The sequence below is a fragment of the Hemibagrus wyckioides genome, linkage group LG16 (genome assembly GCF_019097595.1).
Source record: "Hemibagrus wyckioides isolate EC202008001 linkage group LG16, SWU_Hwy_1.0, whole genome shotgun sequence".
NCBI lineage: Eukaryota > Metazoa > Chordata > Actinopteri > Siluriformes > Bagridae > Hemibagrus > Hemibagrus wyckioides.
Genome location: NC_080725.1, coordinates 10,940,555 through 10,964,483, shown reverse-complemented (window position 1 = coordinate 10,964,483; position 23,929 = coordinate 10,940,555). Strand labels below are relative to the sequence as shown.

Sequence of the window (23,929 nt, the reverse complement as noted above, 5' to 3'; positions counted from 1 at the left end):
TTTGCATGATGTTTCATGGTTTGATTCATTCTGCCAGTGGTGTAGCTCAAAAAGTGTTCTCAAAATTTGCACAAATATGTAAACATGTTCATAAAGTTCTGGTGCCAGAAATCATTATTATTATTAAGTTGCTTACTTCCTAAACTGATGTATACAGCCATATAATCAATAATATCAGATGCTAAAGAGAGGTTTACCATTTTAGGGGTCAAGTAAGTCAAGTAGTTTTTGAATGATTTTGATATGTAAATTTTGAAAAATTGGTATGTATACAACTTTTACTTTATTAGGAACACTTCAGTGTGTTTGTATATTTTGTGATGCTTTTCTGCTCACCATGATTGTGAAGAGTGGTTGAGTAACCGTAGCATTCCTGTCAGTGTGAATCTTTCTCGCCATTCTTCAACAAGGAATGTTCAACAGGACTGCTGCTGGGTATTTTTGTTTGTTTGATTTTTTTTTTTTTTTTTTTTTTAACACCCTTCTGTGTGAACTTTGTCGTAAGGAAAAATTCCGGAGAGGTTAGCTCAAACCAGCCCATACCACCACGCTAATAACCATTTCATGGTTAAAATCACTGAGATCACGTTTTACCCCGTTCTGATATTTCGTGTGAATATAAACTATTGCTTTTGGCCTTTTATCTGCATGGATTTATGTATTGTTCTGCTGTAACATGATGAGCTTACTGGGTAAATGTTGAATGTGCAGATATTCAGGGGTTCCTATTAAAGTGGACAGTGAGTGTATAGTTACTGTATGACACTGCTGCTTTCTAATAATGTTATAAAATTTCTACTTATTCATGTAACAGGGACTATAGAGAAATGTTTGTGTGATATATTTGTCATTTGTATGAGAATGAAACATTTTCATGTTTCTTAAGAAACCTCTGGTTCAGCTGCAGCAGTCATTTGCCTCTGGTTTCTCAACTTCCTTTGGTAAAGACCAGCTGATTAGATTGTGCGACTGATTGAGTTGACTATTTGTGAAAGCCTTTCCTGCAGATGGCTTTTTTTTTCCTACTTCAGCTTGTTGCCAGAATTAGAATTTCGACTCAGTATCAGCAGATCGACACGGTATCAGAAAGGGTAAGACACTTCTACTGTCTAAAGGGGTAAAAACCTTAGTAAATTAAATGTAAAAGCAGCATTTGAATTATTGTTTGGTTTGTTCTTTAGGATGTTATTTAATGTGACAATTTAGCATGTATTCAAATTATATCACAGGATGTTGAGGCTTTCTTACACATGGATAGACAGCACTGAGATTTCATGATGTATAGTTAATATTGTCTCCATTAATCCTTCAAATGGAAGCACAGATCAAACATAACTTTTAGAATCTACCGAAGTCTTAATTGACATTTTGAATTCATAGCATTGAAGTATATTACTGAGAGGTAAAATATTTAAAAAAAAATTTAATTCATGAATTTGTGAAGCTGAGGGAGGATGGGATTTTTAAATATTTTGAAAAGTTAAAAAATAACACTTTAATGTCCAGGGATCCTAATTGAAAACCTTTGGAGAAAAATAATTTAAATACTTTTTAAATGGTTTTTAATGTAATACTTTCTCTCTTGCTTCCATACTTCCCAAACAAGGAACAGTGAAGCTGTGAAACTAGTGATGGAAGGAAACAACTACCCGTATGACTTCTACAACTACTCGTATCATGAATATGACTCTAACTATAGCACTGGTTTGTCTGAGGAATCAGCGAAATCCATCGAAATCGCAGCACTCGTGCTCTACTTTATAACATGCTTCCTTGGAGTTCCTGGAAATGCCTTTGTAGTGTGGATTGCTGGTGTGAAGATGAAGAAGACCGTTAACACCATCTGGTTTCTGAACCTGGCCATTGCTGACTTTCTGTGCTGCCTGTCCATACCATTTACTGTGGCTGAAATCCTTCTAGAGCATCACTGGCCTTATGGAGATGCTATGTGCAAAGTCATACCCACGATCATTGTTGTCAACATGTTCACCAGCATCTTCACCCTGAACCTCATCAGTCTGGATCGCTTCATTCAGGTTGTTAAACCTGTTTGGGCTCAGAACAACCGCACGGTCAGGTTAGCATGGATATGCTGTGCTTTTGCATGGACACTGGCCATACTCCTCAGCCTGCCCACTATAATCCTACGAGAAACGGTCATCGAAAACGATCACCTAAACACCAACTTCACTTTATGCATATTCAGAAATACAGATATGGAAGATGAGTGGAGCACTGACTATGGTGGCTCTTATAGGGCTCTAACCATGGCCCGCTTTGTGCTAGGCTTCCTCATACCACTCCTGTGCATTGTGTTTTGCTACACAGGGATCAGCCGAAAAATTATGAGCAGCCATTTTCGTGCGGGAAGAGCATTCCGTATCATGCTGGCTGTCGTGGTGGCGTTTTTTCTCTCATGGTTCCCCTACCATGTGGTGGATCTGGTAGCCATTTATGGTGGGACACAGGAAGCTGTACTGGCTAAAGACCTTGATCCTTTAGTCATCTCTTTCGCGTATGCCAACAGCTGTATGAACCCGATACTGTATGTGTTTATGGGACAGGACTTTAAAGAGAAAGTCAAACACTCACTGAGACGCATCTTTGAGATGGCTTTTAGTGAAGATAACACAATGAGCTCCAAAGGACAGCAGTCGCGCTGCACCAACTCCTCAAGCTATCCAGCTGTGATGGCGACATGAAGCATGGAGAATGTTTTTAACTTCTTGTTTGTATAGTGTGGAATATCTGTAGAAAGAAATGGGGAAAAGTCTACCCTGACTGATTTGCACAACAATCTGTAAAATTAGCATGATCATCAATGATGTAATGATAACCAGAGCTCATTTATCTGTTGGTTTGACAACCTGTTGATTGTAGTGCCAGGAGGGATGCTTTTACCATTAACTAAACAGAGCAATGCAGAGACTTTGTAACCATTTTGTAGAGACTTTGAGTCCCAACGTTTGCAAAATCTCCACTAGTTCTGTCACGTTTCCTCATTAATATGCAATGGTGGAAAATTCTGAATGGAGAAACAAAACTGTTTTGTTTCTAGGAACTAAGCGAATTTCTGATGTTTGAAATCACTGGTATTTCTTTCCATTGAAACTGTACAACTATACAAAAAATAATGATTATTCAACAGTTTTTTTTTTTAAAAAAACATGTTCGGAGTTTTTGGTTGAAATGCAAAAAGCACTTTTGTCTTCCTTTTCATTTGCTAGACACTTTATTATTCTACTATTATTTTGTTGAGGAAAAGTAAGACTTCCAATAATTTGAACATGGTTGTAATAATTGGAGAGGTTATTTAAGTTTATTATAAATATATATTTTTTTATTTCTAATTACGTAAATTCTATGGCTTAACATTTTTGTAACATGTTATAAAAATGACTATAATGGAAAACCAATATACAAGGTTCTTAATGTCATTTGTAATTCTAATAATCAAATGGACACCAGATTTATCAGGTGCACATTGATTTTACTATTGGTATGAGTAACAGGCCACCTTTTCACTTGAATTACAGGATTTCTAAATTAGGAGAACTTGAGATGTTTGCCCTCCTGTGATGTGAACGATTGCATGTTGTTTACAGGACATCAAACCCATGAGCCTGAGTCAAGATTTTATCAGAACACATTCCAGGAGCGGTAGTTATTTTAAGGACATGACCTCAGTTTTGCATTCTTGGACAGTTTGTCAGATTCAGGGACTTTTGTCTAATCGCTCTTGAATAAGCACTGGTTCAGTCTGGAGTCTGGTTCAATATGATTAAGTGTAATAGTATAATTAAAAATGATTAAGAAATTATTTCTAGCATGCACACAAACAGCATGAAGTCTAAAGTCTGAGAGTAAGCTCACTTGAATTCTTTAAAATGTAAATAAAGGATAGTTTTATACCTAGTTCTAAAGTGTTACAATAATTTTCTGTAATAACAAAAACATATATGTTGTGTGATGTACTACTGTATTCCATACAAACCAATTCCACTTATTAAATAAAGAGATGATTCAAGATTCAAGAAGCTTTGTCATTTCAACCACATATAGCTGATGCAGTACATAGTGAAATGAAACCATGTTTCTCCAGGACCCTGGTGCTACAGAAACATACAACAAAGTTCACACAAAAAACAGGAACACAGAGCTAGGGCAGAAGTTTGTCCTAGCCACATAAAGTGCAAATTGTGCAACTAGGTGCAAACAGAGCCAAAGACACAACAGTGCAAAAACAATAAGTATATATATATGTATATATATGTGTGTGTGTGTGTATGTATATATATATATATATATAGCAGCCTGATGACACATATTGTGCAAAAATACAGTAGCAGCAGTTGAGGTAGTGCAAATAGAAATAAACATAAATATAGCAGTGGATGAAATACAACAAGGGTTGAGGTAGGGCGATAAATAATGAACAATATAAGTTGGGTGTGTCCACACAGGTGAGAGAGAGAGTGTGTGTGAGAGACACAGAGTTTTGTACAGTTCAGTCCTGGGTGTGTGTGAGAGTTTTGTACAGTTCAGTCCTGGGTGTTGAGGAGCCTGATGGCTTGAGGAAAGAAACTGTTACACAGTCTGGTTGTGAGGACCCGGATGCTTCGGTACCTCTTTCCAGATGGCAGGAGGGTGAAGAGTGTGTGTAAGGGGTGTGTGGGGTCATCCACAATGCTGTTTGCTTTGCGGATGCAGCGTGTGGTGTAAATGTCCGTGATAGAGGGGAGAGAGACTCCGATGATCTTTTCAGCTGTCCTCACTATCAACTTGCGATCCGAGACGATGCAATTCCCAAACCAGGCAGTGATGCAGCTGCTCAGGATGCTCTTGATGGTTCCTCTGTAGAACACAGTCAGGATGGGGGTAGGGAGATGGGCTTTCCTCAGCCTCCTCAGGAAGTAGAGGCGCTGCTGGGCTTTCTTGGTGATGGAGCTGGTGTTGAGTGACCAGGTGAAGTTCTCTGCCAGATGATCATGGACGTTGCCACAGGCTTGCTCATTAGGGATAAAATAGTCTTATTATAGAATTTAATAATTTATTCTTATTTCTAGTTAATTAGTTATTTTTTATTTTTTATTATTATTTTTCATTTTCCCCTCCCCTTTCTGTTTTCTTCTTTTGTAAAGCTGCTTTGAGACAATGTTCATTGTAAAAGGCGCTATACAAAATAAACTGAATTGAATTGAATTGATCATCAAGGAATTTGGTGCTCTTGACCATCTCCCCCAAGGATCCGTTGATGAACAGCGGAGAATGGTCTCTCTGTGCTCTTCTGAAGTCAGCAACCATCTCTTTAGTCTTGTCGACGTTCAGGTAGAGGCTGTTGGCTTTACACCAGGCTGTTAGTTGTTGCACCTCCTCTCTGTATGCTGACTCGTCGTTCTTGCTGATGAGACCCACCACGGTCGTGTCATCTGCGAATTTAATGATATGGTTGGAGCTATGCATTGCTGCACAGTCTTGAGTCAGCAAAGTGAACAGCAGTGGACTGAGCACACAGCCCTGAGGAGCTCCAGTGCTCAGTGTGGTGGTGCTGGAGATTCTGTTCCTGATCCAGACTGATTGAGGTCTCCCAGTCAGGAAATCCAGGATCCAGTTGCAGAGAGAGGTGTTCAGGCCCAGCAGGCTCAGCTTCTCAATCAGCTGCTGAGGGATGATTGTGTTGAATGCTGAACTGAAGTCTATGAACAGCATTCATACATATGAGTCCTTACAGTCCAGGTGTGAGAGGGCCAGATGGAGGGTTGTGGTGATGGCATCATCTGTGGAGCGATTTGGATGATACGCAAACATGATGCAACATTATGAAGTTATCAAATACATGAGACAACCTACAGTAACTGAACTATACTGTGGCCCTTCATATTGTTAACAAAATGGTGTTTTGTACTGTATAGTATTGAAACCTATTTAATTATGTTCCTTTTTTTTATTAGCTTTCTGATTAGCATTTTGAAATCTTTTTACCACAAATCTGAAAATGGGCAAAATTAAGAAAAAGCTTCAAGAATCATATCTAGTACTTTCAATGGACAAAAATTAGCTTGAAATCAGTGTACAAGAAATAAATAATAAAGATGATGTATTTTATTAACTGAAACGAAGATCAGCAATTTCAATCTTCTGATCAGATGTAGAGGAGATTATTAAGCCCAGAATCTGCCTTCCATCTAGTGGACAGATTTACGTTGAAGTGAAATTTGGGCTGTTTCAAAATATTTTGAAATGAAAAAAAAACCATCAACAAAAACTGGTAGGAAATATGTCTGAGCATTTAAACTGTGAATCTTTGTGTTTAATAATCAGAGCAGGTTAGCAGCACTAAACCAAAAACTGGTGTGTATGCTGAACATACACACACTTTTTACTTTATTAGGAACACTTGGGCGTGTTGTCCATTCAGTGATGCTTTTCTCGCTGTGATAGTAAAGAGTGCTTGTTTCAGTAACAGTAGCATTTCAGCCTGTATGAACCTGACTGGCCAGATTCATCAACAAGGAATTTTCTTCAGAAGGACTGCTGCTGGGTATTTTGGTTTGGTTTTTTCACACTATTCTTTCTAAATGTCACAGTTCATCAAGGACGAAGAGCAGGTAAGATAAAGTGCTCTTTATTATGTGCACGATCAGTAATATAATAACAGTGATGTAAATGCAATGGTAACTGGAATAAGGCATACAGTGAAGTAAACCGAAACCGTCTTATCTGATGTTTGCAAAGTCCAGGTCCGGTGTGCATCTTTGAGTATTGTGGATGCAAAAGTACAGGTTGCAAGACATCTTATTTCAAAATCTTATTTCATAACCTCTTTGATCAACATGATTTGCACAACAATCTATAATATCACCAAGGACGAAGACCAGGAAGAGCAGGTACGATAAAGTGCTCTTTATTCTGTGCACGATCAGTGCTATAACGGTGATGTAACTAAATAGAGCAATGCAGCAGCGGTTTAATCCTTTACTCTTTAAAGCACTTGTTTTTCTAAACTCTCAACATTAATACCGACACCACTGCCCTGGTCATATCCTAGTTCACTAACTAACCGAGTTGTGTCTCTGCTGTAACCATTTTGTAGAGACTTTGAGTCCCAACGTTTGCAAAATCTCCACTAGTTCTATGTCACGTTTCCTCATTAATATGCAATGGTGGAAAATTCTGAATGGAGAAACGAAACTGTTTTGTTTTTAGGAACTAAGTGAATTTCTGATGTTTGAAATCACTGGTATTTCTTTCCATTGAAACTGTACAACTATACAAAAAATAATGATTGTTCAACAGAGTTTTTTTTTTTTTTTAAAAAAACATGTTCGGAGTTTTTGGTTGAAATGCAAAAAGCACTTTTGTCTTCCTTTTCATTTGCTAGACACTTTATTATTCTACTATTATTTTGTTGAGGAAAAGTCTTCCAATAATTTGAACATGGTTGTAATAATTGGAGAGGTTATTTAAGTTTATTATAAATATATATTTTTTTATTTCTAATTACTTTTTTAAGGTAAATTCTATGGCTTAACATTTTTGTAACATGTTATAAAAATGACTATAATGGAAAACCAATATACAAGGTTCTTAATGTCATTTGTAATTCTAATAATCAAATGGACACCAGATTTATCAGGTGCACATTGATTTTACTATTGGTATGAGTAACAGGCCACCTTTTCACTTGAATTACAGGATTTCTAAATTAGGAGAACTTGAGATGTTTGCCCTCCTGTGATGTGAACGATTGCATGTTGTTTACAGGACATCAAACCCATGAGCCTGAGTCAAGATTTTATCAGAACACATTCCAGGAGCGGTAGTTATTTTAAGGACATGACCTCAGTTTTGCATTCTTGGACAGTTTGTCAGATTCAGGGACTTTTGTCTAATCGCTCTTGAATAAGCACTGGTTCAGTCTGGAGTCTGGTTCAATATGATTAAGTGTAATAGTATAATTAAAAATGATTTAAGAAATTATTTCCAGCATGCACACACAAACAGCATGAAGTCTAAAATCTGAGAGTAAGCTCACTTGAATTCTTTAAAATGTAAATAAAGGATGGTTTTATACCTAGTACTAAAGTGTTATGATAATTTTCTGTAATAACATAAACATGTATGTCTGGTTGTGTGATATACTACGGTATTCCATACAAACCAATTCCACTTATTAAATAAAGAGATGATGATGCAACATTGTAGAGTTATCAAATATATGGGACCACCTACCTGAATTATGCTGTGGCCCTTCATATTGTTAACAAAATGGTGTTTTGTACTGTATAGTATTGAAACCTATTTAATTATGTTCCTCTTTTATTAGCTTTCTGATTAGCATTTTGAAATCTTGTTACCCCAAATCTAAAAATGGGCAAAATTAAGAAAAGGCTTCAAGAACCATATCTAGCACTTTGAATGGACAGAAAATAGCTTGAAATCAGTGTACAAGAAATAACTAATAAAGATGATGTATTTTATTAACTGAAACGAAGACCAGCAATTTCAATCTTCTGATCAGATGTAGAGGAGATTATTAAGCCCAGAATCTGCCTTCCATCTAGTGGATGTAGGTTTATGTTGAACTGAAATTTGGGCTGTTTGAAACAATTTTAATGAAATCAGTGAAACAAAGTAAAAGAAATATGTCTGAGCATTTAAACTGAACCTTTGCGTTAAATAATCAGAGCAGGTTAGCAGCACTAAACCACAAACTGGTGTGTATACTGAATATACAACTTTCACTTTATTAGGAACACTTGGGTGTGTTGTCTGTTTTATGATGCTTTTCTGCTCACTGTAATTAATAATAATAATACATTTTCTTTATAGGTGCCTTTGAAGTCAGGCAAGGTCATCATACAAATTCAAGCAAGTAATAAATAATAAAATAGCAGTAAACAACAATAAAACAATATAAAAAAAAAAGAAGATTTGAGTGCAGCCCAAGATCATGTGGAAAAAGCACTTCTGAATAAATAAGCTTTGTGTCATGTTTTGGATGTGGTAAGAGTCTGTGTTATGGAGGTTTTCCGGGAGATAATTCCAGAGACTTGGAATGGTGCGACTAAATGCTCTAGCATCCATGATGGTTAAATGGCAGGCGATGTAATGAGGAGCCTTGATGAGGAAGAGCAGAGAATACAGGAGGGAGCTTATAACTGTATAAGATCTGAGAGTTATGGTGGAGCAAGGTTGTGAAGAGCTTTAAGAGTGAGGAGAAGAATCGTCTGTGTTTAATAGAGAGCCAGTGGAGTTTTTAAAGGGAGGGGGTTAATGTGATGCATGATGGGAATCTGGGTTATGATACGGGCAGCAGGGTTCTGGATCAGTTGAAGTTTGTGAAGAAGCTTTCGTAGTAAGCCAGATAAAAGTGAATTACAGTAATTAATGCAGGAGGTGACCAGAGTATGTGTAAAAATGGCAGTAGTTTGCAGGGTGAGATACGGGTGGAGGCAAACAATGCTACGGAGATGGAAGTAACATCTGGAAACACTTGATATGTGATACTATCAAAGATGACCCCCAAGTTTCTAACCTGGATAGAGGGAGAAACTAAGGAACCATTAATGTAAAATGAGAGACTGTTTGACTTGGACAGAGTAGATTTAGAGCCTATAAGGAGATCAGTCTTATTACTGTTAAGTTTGAGAAAGTTGGAGGAAAACCAAGTGTTTATTTCATTTAAGCAGTTGGTGAGGCAGGAGGACGGAAAAGTAGAGTCAGGTTTTGTGGCCATATAAGGTTGTGTATCAACTGCATAACAACGGAAATGTATACCAAATTTCGTAAAGATGTGACCTAAGGGGAGAAAGATCACAGTTTCAGTAACAGTAGCATTCCTGCCTGTACAAACCTGACTGGTTAATTCATCAACAAAGAATTTTCTTAGAAAGAACTGCTACTGGGTATCATTTATTTATTAATTACATTATTCTTTATAAACTCTATAGACTGTAAAATGGCAAGTTAATGAAATACTCAAACCAGCCCATCTCACACTAATAACCATGCCAGTCACTGAGATCACAATTTTTCCACATTCTGAAGTGTGAATGTGAATATTAATTCTAGCTCTTGAATTGGATTTTAAGAAACCACTTTTCATTCCTCTCACTGGTTTCTTGGTTTGTTGGTTAAAGATCACTTTTGAAGAAATGATGAGGCCGATTGTGTCAACGGTTTGTGAAAGCTTTTCGTGCAAAACCTCTATTTTTCTTCTTCTTTTATTTTTTTTTGCAATTCATGGGCAGAATTTGAATTTGTGACTTAGTGTCAGCAGGGTAAGTCACTTCTACCCTCTGAAAGGGTAAAAACCTGCATTAATTAGATGTTAAAGAATTGATACGAGAGATAATAATAAATAACATTTATGGAGTTTTACATGTCTTTTAATGTAAGTCTTTGTCTCTCTTACGTCCATACTTCCCACACAAAAGAACTAAGTTAGAGATATCGTTTGGATTACTCAAAGGAAACAACATGAACGATAGCTACAACAACGACTACGATACATATTATGACAATTTTACCTATGAAAATGGTTTGTCTGAGGAATCAAAGGAATTCATTAACAGCACTTTTAATAAGATGACATATCATGCTTCCTTGGAGTCCCTGGAAATGCCCTTGTAGTGTGGATTGCTGGATGATTGTAATACCTACAGGGATTAATCTCTTTCTATTAAGATCAACACCACTACCCTGGTCATATCCAACTTCAATATCTAACTGAGCTGTGTCTCTGCTGTAACTGTTTTGTAAAGTACAACATTTGCACCATTTGTATGGAGATCATTTTTTTATGTCCTAAGAGAAAAAATCCCTTGTTATACCATATGTTTGAAATTGCTGATATACAGCACCAAGTGACCAATTAGCACCAAAATTATTCAGCATGTAATAGTTCTATATAAACATATATCCAGTATCATTCAGGGTGAAGTTTTCCTAGAAATGCAAAAGGCACTTTCTTTTTCTTTTTGCTAGATGCTTAATTTGCTGAGGAAAAGGATTTTATTGTAAATTTACAATAACTGTACTATATAGTGTGGAAAAATGTTTCTCTTTTGTTAGGTTTCTGTTTAGCATTTCAAAATCTTATTGCTTCAAAAGTGAAAATGAACAAAATGACATTAAATGTCGTGTGCAGAAACATTCTGCTCATGTCCAGTTTGCTATGACGGCAGTGTGTTAGGCATCTTGAAGCAGAGACTAACACAACATGATCTTTGTAGGAATTTTATAGCCATTCAGAGACTAAGGTTTCAGAAACTGCTGAGAGATAATTATTATGGTGTTCATCAGCCACACACGAGTTTTAAACACAAGCCCTTTAAAAAAGTTAGGTTTCTGTTTAGCATTTCAAAGTCGTATTGCTTCAAAAGTTAAAATGAACTCATTTCCCTAAAATCTTGATTCATGACAAATCTGTTGATCAGCAAGTCACATGTGGCATGTATATTTTTTCTATTTCTGTGTCAAATAGTTTTTGCTTAAGCAGCCATTCCATTTCTGTGAATTCCTGAATTGCAGAACAGTGTGTTGTAGTAAAATTGACTGCATGCCAGAGATTACGAGTCTCAAAGAAAGTTCCTCATTATGCACAAGAGGCTGTGGTTAGCCTTGCAAAATGAGTTATTATTATTATTATTATTATTATTATTATTATTATTATTATTATTATTATTATTATTACTGCTGCAACACACTTTTAATTTAGCCATGGGGGTCACAGTCCAGTGACTTCTGTGCCGGTCCCAAGCCCAGATAAACAGAGAGGGTTGCATCAGGAAGGGTATCCGGCGTAAAACATCGGTCGAGGCCCAGGTTAACAACGACCGCCATCGGCGCCGTTGACCTATAGGGCGCTGGTGACAATTGGGCTACTGTTGGTCGAAGAAGGAGAGGAGGGAGGAGAGAAAAGGTATGGTAGGACTGAGAATAGGAACTCTGAATGTTGGTACTATGACAGGGAAAGGTAGACAGCTGGCTGATATGATGGAGAGAAGGAATGTGGATATACTGTGTGCATAGGAGACCAGGTGGAAGGGTAGTAAGGCTTGTAGTACAGGAGCAGGATTCAAGCTATTTTATTATGGTGTGGATAGTAAAAGTAATGGGGTAGGTGTGGACCTGAAGGAGGACTTTGTGAGGAATGTTCTGGAGGTGAAGAGAGTGTCAGATAGGGTGATGAGTGAAGTTAGAGACTGAAGGGGTGATGTTGAATGTTGTTAGTGGTTATGCCCCACAGGTAGGTTGTGAGTTAGAGGAGAAAGAGAGATTCTGGAGTGAATTAGATGAGATGATAGAGAGAATTCCCACGGGTGAGAGAGTGGTGATAGGAGCTGATTTTAATGGACATGCTGGTGAAGGGAACACAGGTGATGAGGAGGTGATGGGCAAGTTTGGAGTTAAGGAAAGGAACCTTGAAGGACGGATGGTAGTGGACTTTGCTAAGATGATGGTCATGGCTGTGGTTAACACTTGTTTTCAGAAGAGGGAGGAGCATAGAGTGACTTAGAAGAGTGGAGGTAGGAGCATACACATAGACTACATCCTATGTTAAAGAGGCAAACTGAAAGAGTTATAAGTTAGAGTTATTAAGGATAGAGATGGAAAGGTGCTCACAAGTGAGGAGAGTGTACATAGGAGATGGAAGGAGTACTTTGAAGAGCTGATGAATGAGGAAAATTAGAGGGAAAAAAGAGTAGACAGGGTGAACTCTGTGGAACAGAAAGTAGATAAGATTAGAAAGGATGAAGTCAGGAAGGCTTTGAAAAGGATGGAAAGTGGAAAGGCAGTTGGTCCTGACTACATCCTGGTGGAGGTCTGGAAGTGTCTAGGAGAGGCAGCAGTGGAATTTTTAACTAGTTTGTTTAACAGGGTTTTGGAGAGTGAGAAGATGCCTGAGGAATAGAGAAGTAGTGTATTTGTGCCAATCTTTAAGAATAAGGGTGATGTGCAGAGTTGCAGCAACTATAGGGGGATAAAGTTGATGAGCCATACATTGAAGCTATGGGAAAAAGTAGTGGAAGCTAGGTTAAGGAAGGTAGTGGAAATTTGTAGCATTTGAAGCAGTATGGCTTCATGCCGAGAAACAGCACAACAGATGCAATTTTTGCTCTGAGAATTTTGATAGAGAAGTAAAGTGATAGTCAGAGAGAGTTGCACTGTGTGTTTGTAGACTTGGAGAAAGTGTATGACAGGGTGCCAAGAGAAGAGCTGTGGTACTGTATGAAGAAGTCAGGAGTAGCAAAGAAGTATGCCAGAGTGGTGCAGGACATGTATGAGAGGAGCAGGACAGTGGTGAGGTGTGCTGTAGGTCAGACAGAGGAGTTCAAAGTGGAGGTGGGACTGCATCAGGGATCGGCTCTAAGCCCCTTCCTGTTTGTTATGGCGATGGACCATTTGTCAGATGAAGTCAGACAGGAGTCTCCTTGGACAATGATGTTTGTAGATGACATTGTGATTTGTAGTGAGAGCAGGGAGCAGGTGGAGGAAAAGAGAGGTGGAGGTTTGCAATGGAGAGAAGAGGAATGAAAGTCAGTCATAGTAAGACTGAGTACATGTGTGTGAATGACAGGGAGTTAAGTGGAACAGTAAGATTACGGGGTGAAGAGGTGAAGAAGGTACAGGAGTTTAAGTACTTGGGGTCGACAGTCCAGAGTAATGGAGAGTGTGGGAAAGAGGTAAAGAAGCGAGTGCAGGAAGGTTGGAATGGGTGGAGAAAGGTGTTGGGAGTCCTGTGATAGAAAAATATGAGCGAGAATCAAGGGAAAGGTGTACAAGACAGTGGTGAGACCGGCCATGCTGTATGGTTTAGAGACAGTGTCACTGAGGAAGAGACAGGAGTCAAAGCTGGAGGTAGCAGAGCTGAAGATGTTAAGGTTCGTTTGGTGTTGGACGTTTGGGGGACAAAGTTAGGGAGGACAGATTAAAATGGTTTGGACATGTTCAGAGGAGGGAGAGTGAGTATATTGGTAGGAGAATGTTGGACATGGAGCTGCCAGGCAGGAGGGAAAGAGGAAGACTGATAAGGAGGTATATGGATGTAATACATGAGGATATGAAGCTAGTGGCAAGTGTTGAGGATGCAGAAGATAGGGATAGGTGGAGAGAGATGATTCGCTGTGGCGACCCCTGAAGGGAAAAGCCGAGAAAAGAAGAAGTAGACTGCAACACACTTTCAATAAAACCTGAATTACACACCTTGACTCTTATCCTTTTATTTATCTGTTGATTCAGTTATCACTTTGAAAGGTTTGAAGAGGACAAAAGACATTTTTTCAGTTTCTCTGGATGTCCACCTTATGTTCCAAGACGTACGATTTGAGAAGCTGTTCTGCTTAGCAAGGTTGTGAAAAGCTGTTTGCATAAAATAAAAAAAATCATATCTCTGTAAAATAGCTGTTGAATAGCGGATTCCATTCAGACTTTCTTTACTCAATTCATTCATCCATTACTTCAATTATCTGTCCTGAAATGTTACACTTTGGAAGTTTAACATGGCTAACTTACTATACTTGGAAATGAAAGATAAATGTTTGCGTGTATAATAGTTTGCACAGTGTTTGCAAAGTCCCAGTCCAGGGTGCATCTTTGAACATTGTGGATGCAAAAGTACAGGTTGCAAGACATCTTATTTCAAAATCTTATTTCATAATCTCTTTGATCAACATGATTTGCACAACAATCTATATCACCAAGGACGAAGACCAGGAAGAGCAGGTAAGATAAAGTGCTCTTTATTCTGTGCACGATTAGTGCTATAACGGTGATGTAAATGCAATGATAACTAGAATAAGGCATACAGTGAAGTAAATCGAAACAGTCTTATGTGATGTTCCTGATGCAAGTAAACAGTCCAATGATCCACAGGAGATGAATAGGGTTTAGACGCACCGGTGTAGACTCCATAGGCAGGAAGAGAAGTTACAGAGTCCGTAACCCTAGTACCAGCCGATGACTCAGTGGAGTGAGAGTGCTTATATAGTGCTCCGGCGATTGGGCGCAAGTGCAGGTGTTCAGTACTGTGGTGACTGGGGGCATGGTTGAGTGGGTGGTACTGTGGCTATGGTTGGTGCATCCATAAACTCTGTAGACTGTAAAATGGCAAGTTAATCAAATTCTCAAACTAGAGCACACGACACAAATAACCATGCCAGAGTCACTGAGAGCACATTTTTTTCCACATTCTGAATTTTGACATGAATATTAATTCCAGCTCTTGATTTGGATGTTAAGAAACCACTTTTCATTCCTCTCACTGGTTTCTTGGTTTCCTCTGGTTAAAGATTACTTTTGAAGAAATGATGTGGCCGATTGTGTCAACAGTTTGTGAAAGCTTTTCGTGCAAACTTCTATTTTTCTTCTTCTTTTTTTGCACTTCATAATCAGAATTTGAAATTGGACTTGGTGCCAGCAGGGTAAGTCACTTCTTCTACCCTCTGGAAGGGTAAAAACCTGCACGAATTAGACTTGACATGCGAGATCATGATAAATAACATCTTCTCTAGTGAGATATTGTAAAAGGGACAGCATAGTGTTTTTATAAGACTTGGAGGTTTGCATGGCTTTAATGTAAATTGAATCTTTGTCTCTATTGCTTCCATACTTCTATTGCTTCCAGAACTGAAAAGTTAGAGATTTCATCTGGATTACTCAAAGGAAACAACATGAACTATAGCTACAACTATGACTACGATTATTATGACAATATTACCTTTGAAAATGATTGGCCTGAGGAATCAAAGGAATCCATTAAAATCGCAGCATACGTGCTCTTCGGCATATCATGCTTCCTTGGAGTTCCTGGAAATGCCTTTGTAGTGTGGATTGCTGGTGTGAAGATGAAGAAGACCGTTAACTCCATCTGGTTTCTGAACCTGGCCATTGCTGACCTCCTGTTCTGCCTGTCCATACCGTTTACAGTGGATAAAATCCGTCTAGAGTATGACTGGTCTTATGGAGATGCTATGTGCAAAGTCATACCCACGATCATCATCATCAACATGTTCACCAGCATCTTCACCCTGAACCTCATCAGCCTGGATCGCTTCATCCAGATTGTTAAACCTGTTTGGGCTCAGAACAACCGTACGGTCAGGCTAGCATGGAGATGCTGCGCTTTGGCATGGGCATTGGCCATACTCCTCAGCCTGCCGAATTTATTGCGAGAAACAGTCACCTCAGACACCACAAAAAAAAAATACTGCATAATTAAATATGTGGCCAAGCTGATATTCATTAGCGAGTTTGTGATAGGCTTTCTCCTGCCACTCCTGTGCATTGTGTTTTGCTACACAGGTATCGCCTGTAAGATTATGAGCAGCCATATTCAGGCAGGAAGATCATTCCGTATCATGCTGGCTGTTGTGTTGGCATTTTGTTTCTCGTGGCTTCCTTACTATGTCGGAGTTCTGATATTCATTTATGATAAGTCATACTATGCCGTGGTTGCAGAGCTTTACCCTTTGCTCATCTCTTTCACATACATCAACAGCTGCATGAACCCGGTACTGTATGTGTTTATGGGGCAGGACTTTAAAAAGACAATCAAACTCTCGTTGAGACGTGTCTTTGAGAAGGCTTTTAGTGACGATATCATGGTGAGCTCTCAAGGACAGCAGTCGCGCTGCACCAACTCCTCAGTTGCCTAGCTGTGACTGTGACTTGAAGGATGCAGCATGTTGTCATATTCCTATTAACTCTTTGGACTTTGTTAGCGTGTGTAGTGTGTAATATCTCTAGAAATAAAATTAAAGGAAAACTCTACCCTGGAAGATTTGCACAACAATCTGTATCAATGTAATAATGATAATCAGTACTCATTTTCATCTTTCACCTGTAGGTGCGACTGCTTGTTGATTGTAATGCCGAGAGGATTTAATCTCTTGCTTTTAAGATCGACACCACTGCCCTGGTCATCTCTAACTAACTAACTGAGCTGTGTCTGTGCTGTAACTGTTTTGTAAAGACTTTGAGTTCAACATTTGCACCACTTGAACAGAGAACATTTTTTATGACCTAAGAGAAAAACCCCCGTTATACCATATGTTTGAAAATGCTGATATTTGTTACAGCACAAATGACCAATTAGCACCAAAATGATTGTAATCGTTTTATATCCAGTATCATTCAGGGTGACGTTTTCCTAGAAATGCAAAAGGCACTTTCTTTTTCTTTTTGCTAGATGCTTAATTTGCTGAGGAAAAGGATTTTATTGTAAATTTACAATAACTGTACTATATAGTGTGGAAAAATGTTTCTCTTTTGTTAGGTTTCTGTTTAGCATTTCAAAATCTTATTGCTTCAAAAGTGAAAATGAACAAAATGACATTAAATGTCGTGTGCAGAAACATTCTGCTCATGTCCAGTTTGCTATGACGGCAGTGTGTTAGGCATCTTGAAGCAGAGACTAACACAACATGATCTTTGTAGGAATTTTATAGCCATTCAGAGACTAAGGTTTCAGAAACTGCTGAGAGATAATTATTATGGTGTTCATCAGCCACACACGAGTTTTAAACACAAGCCCTTTAAAAAAAAATGCCACTCTGTGGACTTGGTTATTTCAGCCAGTTGAAACAGAGACTGAGCGAAAGATGTTTTTTATTCTGCATCTTATAGCCTGGCCAATTCATGTTCTACAGACAATTTTTGTGTCAGTAAATAGTTTTTGCTTAAGCAGCTGTTCCATTTCTGGGAATGCCTGATTTGCAGAACAGTGTCATGTACAAAGTTCCTTATTATGCACAAGAGGCTGTGGTTAGCCTTGCAAATCATTATTTAATAATAATAATAATAATAATAATAATAATAATTATTATTATTATTATTATTATTATTACTGCAACACAGTTTTTCAAAAAAATCTAAATTACAGACCCTGACTTTTCATCTGTTATGAAAAAGACATTTTTTCAGTTTCTCTGCCAGAACATCTACCTTAAGTACCAAGACATACGATTTAAAAATAAAAGTAAATTAATGACTGCATTCACATGGATACCTGCCTCATGTTATGTAGAATTTAATATTATGTTACAAATATTTGTGTGTATAATATTTTGCACAATATTTCTAGTGCAGTGTGTGTCTTTGAGCATTGTGCATGCAAAAGTATGTGTTGCTGGACATCTTATTTCAAAATCTTATTTAAAAAAAAAAGAAAAAAAAAGGCTGAAGTCTTAATGCTTTGTGCACGGCTTGAATCCTATTTGTATTCCGTATTTTCCACTGGGTGGCACCAAAAGTCAAATATAAACCTGAATTATTATTACTGTGTAAAGCATTTGTGAAGGTTGAATGCTGTTTTGTTTAATTTTTCTTATTTGATGCTTAATAAAGGCACAAATGCATAGCTGTGAATGTGTGCTATCTTTTTCTTAACTAAATAGTTTCTTCCTCCACTTCTTCTACCATACTGACAAGTTCCTGTTTCGAGTTCACAGTTTAACCTTCTAAAACCCACTTTACAGAAAATGCAAATTTCTGTCAGTTTTGCTGATCAACCTTCTTCTAAACTTGTTTTTTCTCACTTTCAATTGGAGAAAATGTTCTAATTTTGAAACCTTTTTGTTTCTTGTTCGGAAGGATGTTCTATTTTGTCCTGTTCTAAAGCACCATTCTTCATCTTGAACTGATCCAGTATGCATAATGCAAAAGTATTCAAATAAATAAATAAAAAAAGTTGATTGCATAAGTATTCACACCCAGTATATGCGGTCAAAAAAAATAAGAGATGACTGCCCAATCTCCCTATTGAAAACCTCTGGAGTGTCATAAAGAGGAAGATGGATGGTCACAAACCATCAAGAAAAGCTGAGCTGTTTGCTTATAAAGTTCCCCAACAGCAATGTAAAAAACTGGTGGAGAGCATGGAGCTAAAACTCATGCAAATCAGGGGTTATTCCACCAAATACTGAAGTCTTAATGTTATTTAGCCAAAACACTAACACAATTTGTTTACAATTTATTTGCATTTTGTTTTATTTGAGTTATTAAAGCTCTGCAAATACTGCATGATCTTGGGTTATTTTGATGTGTTGTCATTTCCTTTAAATATTCACTCTAAATAACAATAGTTATATTTTGAATTTAGGAGAAATATTGTCAGCAGTTCACAAAAAAAAAATCAAACAAAACTGTTCATCTCACCAATACATGCACCTGAGAGAGAGAGAGAGAGAGAGAGAGAGAGAAGTGATCTTTTAAAAATAGTTATAATGCAGTTTCACAGGCCATTCCTATTTCTGTACAAGGTGTCGGTTCTCCATGAAAGAACGCAATCTTGTGACATTAATCTATATACTGTAAATCCCACAAATAACCCCATCCTAATCATTCTAAACAAAGATGCACATGCACACAATATCAGTTTGGGCTTATAATATATTTTATTAAATATCCAATGGGGAAAAAGCAAACTTGAACTAAAGTGAACTGACTGCATCTATGATGGGAGGAGAATTAAGTTTTCTATCCTCAATCCTTTTTGAGTTCCTCTGTGTTCTTTTTTTCGTTCATGCCCTGGCTCCGAATCAGCAGCCTCTGGATCCACTCCTTCCGTAACCTGTGGAAAGTCAGGAACTTAGTGTTCTGTGCAATAAGCATTGTAAAAATGAGCTGAATGGCTCTGCAAATAAATATATTTACAGAAACAATACTTATAGGGTGTTTACTTCTGATATTATATGATATGACGGTCTGAACTGTAGAAAATTAAAAGAAGAAAGTACCATTGTGGAAGCTGAAGTGTGGTCGGGGACCGGTTTGTGATTGGATTACTGAGCTAGGAAAAGTGAGTGGAAAGGATCTGGACTTCTGCTCAGCTCTCTTCATTTCTGTCTTCAGCTGTTACTCTAAGGTCTGGAATTGTCTGAATCTGAAAAAAGTCTACCGACTACTATGTTGATTTTCCTTTTGGATTATTGCCTTGAGGGTTTCATACAAGCTTCTGACCTGTGTGCATGGAGTTTGCATGTTTTCCCCATGCTTCTGGGGTTTCCTTTGGGTTCTCAGGTTTTTTCCCCAAGTTAAGGGACATGCCTTGTAGACTAACCGGCATCTCTAAATTGTCCATAGTTTGTGAATGAGCATGTGTACAATGGTTTGGCATCACTACAGGGTGTCATCCGTCTTGTATGATAATGTAGGATAAGCAGTACAAAAGCCAGGTGGATATAGATATAGAGATATACAGTATTATAGAAGGCATGACATTTGGCTACTAGCAAGCTAGATTTTTTACATTCCTCTATGAAAACAGTAACCTAATGGTCAATTAAGTCATTCCATCATGATGTCTTGGTCATGCCAGTGGAAGTTGAGGAAGTTCTTCTAATAAAACTAACCAACTGGTGCTGGTTTTATCTGCATGTAAAATGAAAGAAGATACTGAATCTTATCTTTATCAAAAAAAAAACTAAATCTAAAAAACTCTAAATCTAATTATCCTTTTCCATCTTCACAAGCGGTCTTAATCATGTATTTCTTCACTGCACATATGGCTCCCTGACACCGAGTCTATTTTTCATCATAATCTCCAATTTTGATTTAATAGACAGGGGTTTTCTTGGTAATCACCCCTGCCAGACAATACTAAGCCCTGAAGAAAGTCCCAGTGACAGAAACAAATAATCTGGTTTTGATAAAAAACCATTTCTCCCAAAGGAAAGTCATTTAGGCTGAGCCGGTGCTGGAAGTGGCAGGCGTACGTACTTTGATAAAGCGCTTTGCTTCATTCTGGCTTCTTCGTTCCCAGTCATCTGATGGTGTCGCTCTATCTTCTGCTCCCAAAATTTCTTTAGCTTTTGTTTGTCATGAATCCGGGCCAAATTCATCGCCTGCATGGATGGGAATGAAACAGTTTAGTGTGATTGATAGACACAGGAAGGCTTCTCAAACCCTGCTTTAATGCTATGGCTTGGAGCTTTTGTATTGAGCCACCACAATGCCTCAGGAGCTGCTTTGGCCTTTTACTAGCGGTGTGTAATAAAATCAGCAATAAAATAAAGGTCAGTAAAATAATGTGTACTACTGTACTTCAGTAAGCCTGTGAGGCAGATTAATTTCTTAAAATAAACCTTTTTCAATTATGGAATTAAGGAATAAATGCACTAATCTTTAGCATACAAGTAAATAACAAGGCATATGTGTTAGTCGTATAAAAATAACTTGGCTGACTAATTAATTAATTAATCTGACCTCCGTTTGATTATTACCAGTCCATTTGTATGATGAGAACATATAATAAATAAACATGCTTGAAAAGTATCTACTCTTTACAACCATGGTAAACTGAAAAACATCTCAGAATATACACAATGGTCTACAAGGCCAAAATTTCCACTCTTGTCAGCCTACAACCCATACATACTCCAATACTCAAACTGGTAGCACCACAGGCAGACTGGATAACTGATTTATTGACTCAGAAGATGTAGGTATTCCTAATAAAGTGCTCAGTGATTGCATGCTTGTTTGTGAACCTTATTGTAAAATGTCACCATCAATTCTTTTAGCAGCTGCTTTTCGATCTCACAGATCAAAAATAATCTCTAGTGCAGGATTTGATCGGAAAAGCTTCCAGTCACTGGTGCACCTGTTAATCATTGAGCTACTATGACAGTTTAGTGTTAAATAAAATCTTACTGATAAGACATGGCACCTACCTCTGTGCTAATCTTCACCTGGGTCCGAGAGCACTGATGTGAGTCCGGAAAGAACCCAATAAAATATTTGGCACAGAAGACAAAAAGAGGGATCTTGAAAAGACATCGGGTGTATCTGTGCAGCACCCGTGCTTGTTCATGTGTGTCTATCCAGACCACACGGGCCACAGACAGGCAGCTTTTTGGAGCGGTTACAATACAACAATGCCAAGCCGTACCCCACCAGAGCCGAGGGCATGAGCGACCAAGCAGAACACCAGAGGTGCCAACCAGGCCATGCCACAGACCATCTCATGATGAAAGGAGGATTAAACAGAACACGGCTGGTCCCTTCAGGCTTTCAGACAAATCTCTCTCTCTCTCTCTCTCTCTCTCTATCTCTCTCTCTCTCTCTCTCTCTCTCTCTCTAGCCTTTAAACACTGTGTATTCTCAATATGTTTTTCTGTTGCTGTTAAGAGTATACTTAAAAAGACAAGGTACTGAGAAATGATCCTTATGTGAAAGTATAGCTAGTGTGAACGCCATTTCATACTTAGAAATAACTATAGCAATGAAATACAATTAAGGATTTTTCACCTCTGCTGAAGAATAAACACATACACAACACTGTCATGCATCTGACACTATTACAAACTGAATATTGCTCTCATGCCCCAGAGTCACACAAAGGGGAAGAAGATTTGAAGAAGAAAATGTAAAATCAGACAACTTGTTTTGAACATCTGTGTGTATGTGTGTGTGTGTGTGTGTGTGTGTGTGTGTGTGTGTGGTAGCAGTTTCAAAGCCAAAAACAGATCCGCAATTGAAACCGAAAAGATTTACATGTTTAAAAATATTGAATGTGCTTCTCTGGACTTTCATCCTTTTCTCCTTGTGGGCCTTAAAATTTGACTAAAATTTGCTTATAATAGAAATGACTATCCTATATTCATATAAATCAAGTTCTCAATTTCCTTTTTTATCTTTAGCAGTCTTAAAGTGTTGTACCTCAGGATAAGTTAAGTATGAGTTAAGTTAAAGAATAGCACATTATAACCTTTCACAGTTACATTGAATGTTGTGCAACATCTACAACATGAAACATGCTAGTTCTTGTTATTGTTTATATTATAGTAGCTATAAAGTGACGTTTCTTTACCAATGAAGTGACGTTTACCTCCTAAAATTAATGACAAAAGTGCAGCTTATCATGTTACCAAAAAATAAAAAACACACACAAAGAACACAAACCCAAAAAACACAAATGTATTCATTATAAAATAAAATAAAATAAAATAAAATAAAATAAAATAAAATAAAATAAAATAAAATAAAATAAAATAAAATAAAATAAAATAAAATAAAATAGCCTTCAGTATTTCTTCAGAAAATCTGAAGAGATGGATGCGTTTTTGGATGTCCATAAAATCTGAAAAACAGCTGGAACCAAACTGAGTGAGTGTTTTTGCTGGCGGTGCCTAGTCCTATATTTTTAGATTTTAATACCAGCTCATACCAGTGATTATGTTTTAATACTTTTGGCACTCTGCGGTGTTTGTCTGATGCCCTTCTGATAATGTCACATCCTATTCTGACTCACATGCAGATTTACAAATATTGATTGTAGCATTCTCTCTCATAGGGAACGCGATCCTGCCAGAGTGACTAGATGTGATCACACTGGAGGAGTCAGCTGTGATATTTACACATTCACATGTTTTTTTATCATGGTCCCCGAGCGATCCTAGTCGCACAGAAGGCACGACAAAACTGTGGTTTGATGTGTCAGGAGAGGGAGAGTCAGCTGCCTGAGTGGATTTGGTGGAAATTCTCTTGGGTGTGAGTTGCAGAAGCCAGGGACAGTCTGTTAGTGTGTGTGGGTATATATATATATCCATCATTCATTCAGCTAGGCCTAATAATCCTGCCTAAAATCTTGATTTCTTTATTTCAATTGCTAGTTCACTTATTCTTCTACTTCTTCAAGCATGAGCAATAGTGTAGGTGAGTAAGCCAACTTGAGGAAATGATGTGTTCACAGTTCAGGTTCTGCCTGAGTGTTGTCGGTTCTGCTGTGTGTTGCTGAAGGTGCTGAAAACTGAAGTAGTAAGCAGGCTGCAGGACCTGTGTAAGGCATAGCTCAGGCTTTGTGATGCATGGAGAATTCATTATGGTGGGATAACAAGTCCGTCTCACATAAACACACTGTCTGTAGCTTCTCCGATAGGTGAAACCATGTTTGATGACAGCAAACTTTCCTTGTGTTAAATCC

At 37.9% G+C, this 23,929-nt stretch overlaps 2 protein-coding genes across 2 annotated transcripts; both read left to right on the top strand.

The window, feature by feature from the left end:
• The first annotated feature begins 29 nt into the window (after nt 1–29).
• Nucleotides 30–4,023, top strand: LOC131366565 (C3a anaphylatoxin chemotactic receptor-like). Its single transcript, XM_058411136.1, has 2 exons — nt 30–1,091; nt 1,607–4,023. Exon 2 carries the CDS (start codon nt 1,632–1,634, stop codon nt 2,700–2,702), a length of 1,071 nt encoding a protein of 356 aa, XP_058267119.1. The 5' UTR covers nt 30–1,091; nt 1,607–1,631; the 3' UTR covers nt 2,703–4,023.
• A 6,459-nt stretch (nt 4,024–10,482) lies between these two features.
• LOC131367137 (C3a anaphylatoxin chemotactic receptor-like) lies at nt 10,483–17,111 on the top strand. Its single transcript, XM_058412394.1, has 3 exons — nt 10,483–10,543; nt 15,400–15,457; nt 15,632–17,111. Exons 1-3 carry the CDS (start codon nt 10,483–10,485, stop codon nt 16,659–16,661), a joined length of 1,149 nt encoding a protein of 382 aa, XP_058268377.1. The 3' UTR covers nt 16,662–17,111.
• The last annotated feature ends 6,818 nt before the right edge of the window (nt 17,112–23,929 follow it).